We start from the raw sequence: 8,615 nt of genomic DNA, 5'->3' as shown, positions 1-8,615 counted from the left end.
TATATATACACACACACACGTGTTTAGTTCAGCAGCTACGAGACGTTGACCCTGAAGGTCAGCTGCTGTGCGCATTAATTACATATTTATTTCATGTTCTCATTCTGCCTTTAAGGGAGAAAATAATGTATTCAAATTTTAGATTTTTCTACCTGGATTATTGAGCATGCATCAGGATAAATGTATTCAAATCATCAGCAAATGTATGCGTTTGAGGAGGAAGGTTTGTTGAGATTACGAAGTTATGATCAGAGTAAATCCCAAGGAAGTTGTTGTTAGTGCGTTGTCTTAAGAATTGATGGAAGTGTGACTGCTGTTTGTGAGAGGGTGAGATGAAGAGGCAGCATGATATGTGAGGCATTTGTCAGCTGTCTCACTCCGCTGTCTGATGTAAAGGATGCCGGCAGGTGCAGGTCCTCGTGGGAGCCTACGTCCCACTCTGACCGCTGTTCTGTGTCTGTAAATATATACGTTTCTATGATTACCTCACATAATTGGCTTCCAGCGGGGCAGTCTGGGCCAAAGGTTAAAGACAATTTCTGTTCACTCCATGGATGCAGAAGAAAGGGGGATGGGTTTGTGTTCAAGCTACCCAGCCCGATTACTCCGTATGTCCCAGTAATGCCACAACGCCCAGCAGCAGCAGCAGCAGCCCTAAACATTTACTCTGACCTCAGATCAGCTTGAGTCTGCTCTGTGACCGCACATCAAGATCTTGATAAACGTCCAGCCTAGACCAGCGTCAGATTAGGTGCAAAAGTTTAAAACTATCCCTACTGTTTATTTTATTTTTAAGGAGCCAGGATTCATTTGCATAGTTTTAAATATTCTCAATCAGTAGTTCTCTAGATTTTTTTGAGGACTTGCAGTTTTTTTTTTCCCCTTAGACTTTGGTTGCTTTGTCTCTCAATTTCTGTTATTCTACTTTACCGCATATTGTGCAATAAAAAATGTGGACAAAAAAGAATCACTGAGCCTAAAAACTCGTCAGCAGAGAAATTCTCTGAATTTTATGTATTTCGGAAATAGAAGAAAGTTCAGCACAGATTTGACAGAGGATAACGTCATTTATTAGGTTTTCAACTTTCAGAGTCACCTTTTTTGTGTTAACATACCATTTTATCTGTTAAACTTCAGTCATAGATTTATTCTACTAAAACATTTTAACATATTGTCAATTTTTGACAGGATGTTTGTAACAAGGTGCCCAAAGATTCAGTCACAAACTGGCTCTTTGTTATGTTGTCTGTGTCGATACAACACTGATTCATCACTTGAGCTTAAGAGCCTTTTCATGCCTGAGTGACTCATGGGTCAGGGGTAGGTGGCCTAAATGAAAACATTCCTCTGAAAATGGTCAGGTACTGGACTGAAAATGAGTGAAAAGCAGCTGAAGTAAAAATAAATATTTTAAAAGAGCTTAAGAGAAGCGGGAGAACCACTGATCAGGTCTGCTTTAAGTTATTACAAGTAAAATTTGGGCTCTTTTAAGCAAAATATATATAAAGTGGAGGCATGATTCATGATTCCGCACAGTTTGTGTCAGTGAGTAGATCTGTAGAGTCAGAAAGTGGTTTCTTAGGAAGCCAAAACCTAAATGAAGAATGCTTTTAAGACTTCCTGCCTGTTAGTTAATTTAATTCAAATTCAATTCAGTTTATTTATATAGCACCAAGTCACAACAGAAGACGTCTCAGGGCATTGAACAGAAAGATTCATATATAAAAAACAATAAATTAACGTTAGTTATCGGAGGAGCAGACTGCTTTGAATTTAACTTCATTACAAATCTCTCATCTTGAACAAGCATGAAGGCGACAGTGGAAAGGAAAAACTCCCTCATGAGGTAGAAACCTTTAGCAGAACCAGGCTCAGGACAAGCGGCCATCTTCTTCAATCGGCTGGGTTTGAGAGGAACAGATACACAATGGCAGGTCCAGAATCACGTTAAGATAGAAATACAGTAGTCCCTCGTTTATCGTGGGGGGTCCGTATCCTGAAGACCCGCGATAAGTGAAAAACCGCTAAGTAGGAATAGTAGTACAAGTAGTAGTTTTATTTTTATTATATATATATATATATATATATATATATATATATACACACATATGTATTATATATTTGTGTTAAGGCGTTTTAAACTCTTCCCTCACTCTTGCAATATCCTAAACAATGTTTCTAAACGTTCTAAAAAAGCACAGAATGTCATGATTTCAGCTCCCTGCCTCCTCTGCTCTTTGCCACCTGCGAGTGCTCTAGGCCACGCCCACTTCTCCGCTCTGCATGGTGAACAGCTGATCAGCTGCAGCAGGAAGTCAAGTCAAGTCAACTTTATTTATAGAGCACATTTAAAACAGAGCCTGTTATCAAAGTGCTTAACAACAACAACAACAATCAATGAGTAAATTAAAGAGAAAAATATATAAACATATATACAATACACTAATAATGATAATAACTAAAGAATTAATAAAAAGCATTTAAAACATAAGGTCACAGATTAAAAAACTAGAACAATTTACACTGTATGAAATGTCTGAGAGAACAGATGTGTTTTCAGGAAGTTTATCCTTCAGTTCTGTGCAGCAGGTGTTAAATAATTCAACATAATTTATTTTAAATAAAAATTCTATGTTGCTCGTGCGACTCATCCATCAATCAGCCAGTTGTGTGTCATGTTCCATCTTATTTTGAAAAACCGCGATAGAGCGAGCCCGCGATAAACGAACCGCCAAGTAGCCAGGGACTACTGTGGTATCAAATGAAAACTATTCAATTTTAGCAAATCATTTAAGGAAATGAGGTCAATTTGTCCTCTAGTAGTCTAAGCCTATAGCAGCACAACAAGCCAACCCTAACTATAGGATTTGTCAAAAAGGAAAGTCTTCAGCCCAGTCTTAAAACTGGACAATGTGTCAGCTTCATGGACCGAAACTGGAAGTTGGTTCCACAAGAGGGTCCTGATAATTGAAAGATCTTCCTCCCATTCTGCTTGTGGAAACTCTAGGAACTGCGAGTAAGCCTGCAGTCTGAGAGAGACTGTTGGGAAAGTATGGAACAAGATCTCGACTATAGTATGGAGCTAGGTTGTTGAGAGCTTTGTATGCTAGAAGTAAGATTTTGAGTTCAATTTAACTTCAGATTGTTTACATTTTAATCAAGATTCACATGTATTTATGCCTTCCTACTGTGCATTTTTAAATCAGTTTTATCGTTATTGTTCCTCTCATCCTTCTCGTTTTGTGTCCTAGCTTTGGTTCGCCTTTGTGAACGGTTTCTCTGGTCAGATCCTGTTTGAGCGCTGGTGTATAGGCCTGTACAATGTGGTGAGTACTCATAATTACCACACTTCTATTTTTCTTTTCTCAGCCCCTCTTGTTTGTGTTTAGTTAGCTCGAGCAGGTCCCTCCTTTTACTTTCTTCCTTTCACTGCATGAATCTCCCCAACTTTCTCTTCTTATCGCTGCTTTTTCTGCGTGCCAGAGACGTCTGCGTGTATGTCTCTGTGAGAGAGTACTTGTATGTGTTCTGGCGACTGCTGTGTGTACTTTCCGTCTGACTGCTGATGCCTTCAGGCTCCCCGTTTTTTAAACATTATGGAATTCCTTTTAGTGCCGAGGATCTGATAAGAACAACGAGATAAACAAAGAATACGTGCCTCTCTTCTGTGATCCGTTTCAACCTCTGCATGTGTATATTTTCTGTGCTGCAGATATTTACTGCGCTGCCTCCATTTACGTTGGGGATTTTTGACCGGCCATGCAGCCAACAGAACATGCTCCGCTTCCCGCAGCTCTACAGAATAACCCAGAATGCTGAGGGCTTCAACACCAAGGTACACACGCACACATGTGAAATCCCCGTCAGTTTTGTCCTCTGCGTTCAGCTCCCGGCTGTTTGGGTTCTGATGAGTGATGCCGGCTGTTTTTATATAGGACTCGAGCGAGCAAACCATGAGAATGGCATGTTTCTATGACGACTCTTAATAAATTTAACAGCCCCAGAGGAACAGTCTTTCATTTTAGGCCAATGTGTGTGTGCTGGCAATGTGTGTGCATCACAGGAGGGCACTTTTGTGGAAATGTTGTCTGTTACTTTGAGGAAATTGCTGTTTTTTTTGTTTGTTTTTATGTGCTTTAACATAATGCTCTGACTTGTTTCCTCTCTCCCAGCCCCTCCCTAATTCTCTGCCTCTTTCTGTATCCTCCAGGTGTTTTGGGGCCACTGTATCAATGCACTTATTCATTCAATTATTCTCTTTTGGTTTCCTTTAAAAATGTTAGAGCATGGTAAGTGACTTAAGCTCATTATTTCCTTAGACTCTATTAAAGGTGTGAAGTTTGATTCATCATTCACATAGTTGTCCTGTTTATAGTTTCTTCTATACAGTTTTTGAAATCAAGCTACTTCCTACTTTTTAGTAATATAATCGTATATTAAAATGTTTTCCTCAAATGGGAATTGTGTGCTGTGACTTCTAGTGTTACATTTTAACTACATTTGCACAAAAAAGTCTCCACAGAAACCCTTGAGTTTTCTTTAGTTCTTTCAAAAACATTGTTCATTGAATTTATCTTATCCTAGGTAGAAATGGACCGAGGCATTTTAATGAACCCATATTGGCCCATTTTGAAAAATTGGCCGTACCTGTACATGGGTAATTAAGTACTAAAACGGAAAATTAACAGTTGTAGCAGCAGCTGCTACAACCAGTTTACTGTATCCCAAAATTTAGACATTTTTTAAAGCAAGAATGCTCTTAAATAGATTATAAAATGTTTTAAGAGAAATTTATATTGACCAGAACTGAAATAAATCAGTGATTTTAATCAGCCATGGACTGCCCAAATACCCGTCGGCCTCTAATCATAGCTACTTGCTCTATTTTAGCTTTTTATGCTGCTTTTTCTTTTTACCTACTGTGTTGTTAAGCTTTTATCTACAGTTTTGAATATTTTATCTTTTGATACAACTTTGTGACATGTAGCTTTTAGCTGCAATTTAGCAAATTTTAGCAGTTAGATATGGCTTTGAGTTCTTTTTGTAAATGTTAGCTTTTAGCTACTTTTTGCTGATTTTTAGCTTATGTTTTGCTCATTTTTAATTTAACGGTTCATTCTTCAACAATGAAGCTTTGTCTCTGTTGCCCTCAGACTCTCCCTTTAGTAACGGACAGGGAAACGACTACCTGTTTGCAGGAAATATGGTCTACACGGTAAGTTTCCTACCTGTAGTGTCTTTTTTTTTTTCTTACCTGCAGAGTTTTTGTGCGTCTTCGTTTGTTTTTTTGAGTCTGCGGTCATTCTCGTCTCGTCTAGCCAGCCCGTCTCCTCTCCACACTCATCTCGTCTGTTCGCTCCTCTATCTAACCCTCTTGCTATCAATTTACTCCCTGCAGTCTCATGAGGATCTCTGTGGCTTATCAGTTTTGTTGTGGGGGTTTGGGATATTTTAACAGACATCACTGAGTTTACTGTATAACATTAATGTTTATTATCTCCACAGTTGCCAGCGAACTAATCCAGTTTCTCTGTTTTATTTCTTCTGTTTTGTTTGTTTGTGTGCAGTATGTGGTGGTTACAGTGTGTCTAAAAGCTGGAATGGAGACCACCGCTTGGACCAGGGTAACAGCATTAACTCGCTTTTAATAAACCAAGCCACATGTGCCATATTTTACTCAGGTGTCAATAAATAAACAGAACAAGCAGGGGGGCTCGCTCTGAAAATTTCACTGTACAGTTTTCATTTGACGGATATGAAGGCTTCATAGTTGGGACAGGAATGGGAAAAGATGTGGTCTACCTCCTTTTTTTTTCTCAAGTAGATACCTAAGGTTTCTCAAACTGCAGTTTGTGCATGTTTTCTTTTATCCCGTGTTTCTAACATTTCAAATATTAAAAAATAAATAAATAAATGTTTGGGAGAAAATACTGGAGAAACTTTACGTTTTAAGCAGCTGCACAAACTGCCAAATATACCTGGAGAGAATAATCTTAAAAGGAATAAATGGAGGTCGTCGTTCAGACGGAGCAGAGAAGAGGAGAAAAACAGACCAGAAAACGTGGACATTTCCATCTGTTGTATTGATATTAAATACAGAAACATCAGAGTAAAACGAATTGATTTGAACTCTAATCCAGAGCCCAGATGTTATTCTTAACGGTAAATGTTCCATTCAAATCTTTTACACTCCTCTGTGTGGTTTTTGTGAATTTATAGTAAATCAGACGATTAATAGAATTAGTTTAATCACTCAGTTTAGTCATTTTTCTAATAAAACCACCAAGTAGGACTTTTGCTGTTTTTCTTTATGATAATGTAACAAAGAGGAAAAAAGGTTTGTCACTTGTTTTGATGCCAAAAGTACTTTCATTATTAACCTTTGTTTGCACTAAATTGAAGTTGTTTTGTGCTACAGAACCTTATTGTTCTCTTAACAACTTCAAGACATGTTTTTACTTTGATTAAACGTTAAGCTTTTTTTTTTAATTTATAGGAAAAATACTGACAACTTTATAGAAAACTAGACACAGCTCTGTCACATAAAGTCAGGAAAATAGTTTACTTGCTTGGCTTTTCTGGGAAAGTTGTTGAGATGAAGATTAATACTTCAAAAAGTTGTTTTGAAATCATTTTAGCTATCTAAAAGTCCTTTTGATCAACTTTATTCCATAATTGTACCATATTGTGAGTCAAAGGGGGTTCTAGTACCGTACTTGCTGCTGTACACGTCGCACTGCTGTACACGTCGCACTGCTGTACACGTCGCACTGCTGTACACGTCGCACTGCTGTACACGTCGCACTGCTGTACACGTCGCACTGCTGTACACGTCGCACCAGTCAAAATATGTCTAATAAAGTGGGGGAAAAAACCATAAATGCATCACTTCGCCATACGCTATGGCAAGCCAAGTGTCTCATTATTAACCACTTTTACCTATTAATTAGACATTTGGCTTGCCATATCAGTCAAGGGCCCTCTAGTGGCTGAAAATTGTAGTGTTTAATATTTTCCATGTCAGAATGAATGAAAACGTTAGATCTCAACCAAATCTTGGGTTATAAATATGGGAAATAAACATAAATACATCGCTTCGCTTAATAAGTCATGCAAAGTTATGCAAAAAATTGCGACTTATACTGCAAAATTTACGGTAATTGTTAATTTCTTAAATAAAATGGTTAAATGAAATAGTTGAAATTTTAAACACATTTGTTTATGCAAAGGAATATTTAAATGCAGACTTGCTATATGGCCAGATGCTTCATATTATTTTGGTGCTTTTTATGAAAATAAGAAATATACATCATTGTGAATATTCCATGTTAGTTAATCAATTCAGTTTATTTCTATAGCGCAAAGTCACAACTTATTAGAGATTGAAGTAAACTTATTGTTATATTTGCTTCAGAAATTAAGCCCCGGTCTGTCTGTTTTAAACTAGCAGGCAAATAAGTTCTCCTCGTGTCGAATGTAAGAGATAATTAAAGCAGTGTACACAAGTAAAACTTTGCACTTGAAGTTTGCCCGAGTAAGACAAACAACAAAAGTAAAACCAGAGTGAAACCTTGGGAGAAAACTAACTGGGAGTAATCTAATCGAAGAATTACCAAACATCTGACTAAACATGTGGTTTTAACTCTCAGCCCTGAAACAACAACAAGCAGAAGTGGATGTAGAGTTTAGGAAAGCAACAGCTCAAGTTGTGACTGTGATTGTATTGGGTTTATTCCCACTGTCGGAGTGACGGACACTGGCAGCATAGACAGATCGGCGCTGACACCTTTGTCCGTTCAGCTGTCCACACAACAGTCTGGGAGTAATGAAGTAAGGTCCCAGAGGAATTCACACAGTGTCCCCTTACAGCACATCACAGGGCGGGAAGAAGGGAGGGGGGTTGGCTAAATTTGGATGAGTTGTATGTAAAATATTTAACTTCTTATCCTTTTTTCTTTCGCTCTTCATTTCTATAATCTCAACTTTTTCCCCTTTGTCTCTGTCTTAGTTTTCTCACCTGGCCGTGTGGGGGAGCATGGTGCTCTGGATGCTCTTCTTTGCCGTCTACTCCGCCATTTGGCCCACCTTCCCAATTGCCCCTGACATGCTGGGCCAGGCAAGTAGCTCTGCGTCGTTACTCGTCATTCATTTCAATAACGTGGTGATTGGGCTTGATGTAGGGCCCGCCCTCTTTTTGTTCTCGTTGCAAATACATGGCGTCTGTGAGACTCACCTCCTGAGAGTTTGGTATCGGGGGGGTGAGCCCCTCTCAGCAGGCCGCCCCGCACCTGCTGCATGTCACCCGAACCCCAGATCCTTACTGCCCTCTGTGGAGGTGTTGACTCAAGAGGATGGGCTGCTTGTGGCAGTGATGAGGGGCTGAGGGGAGTATTGTAGGACCTCTTAATTGCAAGTGTTTGGGGATGAACCCTGAGGGGGTGGGATGGGGTGCCCTGTTGAGTGGTTAGGAGAAAGGAATCAAGTCGTCTCAACTCCCCCCGCCCGCCCATTAATTCAATTTGTGTCAGAAATCAGGAATGCGGTCAAATATCTGCAGCTGCTCAGTCTAAGTGAGGAAAGGTTGAAAACGCTCAGCCACTGCCGTCCAACCCCCC

The 8,615-nt window shown here is 39.2% G+C and overlaps 1 protein-coding gene across 1 annotated transcript in view; it reads left to right on the top strand.

The window, feature by feature from the left end:
• The window catches only part of atp8a2 (ATPase phospholipid transporting 8A2), a 60,204-nt gene that overhangs the window by 44,100 nt on the left and 7,489 nt on the right, over positions 1 to 8,615 (top strand). The window contains exons 27-32 of the mRNA XM_037694484.1: positions 3,252 to 3,326; positions 3,713 to 3,835; positions 4,211 to 4,289; positions 5,154 to 5,215; positions 5,568 to 5,624; positions 8,009 to 8,116. Of these exons, the coding sequence (XP_037550412.1) occupies positions 3,252 to 3,326; positions 3,713 to 3,835; positions 4,211 to 4,289; positions 5,154 to 5,215; positions 5,568 to 5,624; positions 8,009 to 8,116 (504 nt within the window). The remainder of the gene's footprint in view (positions 1 to 3,251; positions 3,327 to 3,712; positions 3,836 to 4,210; positions 4,290 to 5,153; positions 5,216 to 5,567; positions 5,625 to 8,008; positions 8,117 to 8,615) is intronic.

Source organism: Nematolebias whitei, chromosome 20 (genome assembly GCF_014905685.2).
Source record: "Nematolebias whitei isolate Nwh7 chromosome 20, NemWhi1, whole genome shotgun sequence".
In the NCBI taxonomy this organism is placed as follows: Eukaryota; Metazoa; Chordata; class Actinopteri; order Cyprinodontiformes; family Rivulidae; genus Nematolebias; species Nematolebias whitei.
This window is presented reverse-complemented; position numbering and strand designations above follow the sequence as displayed.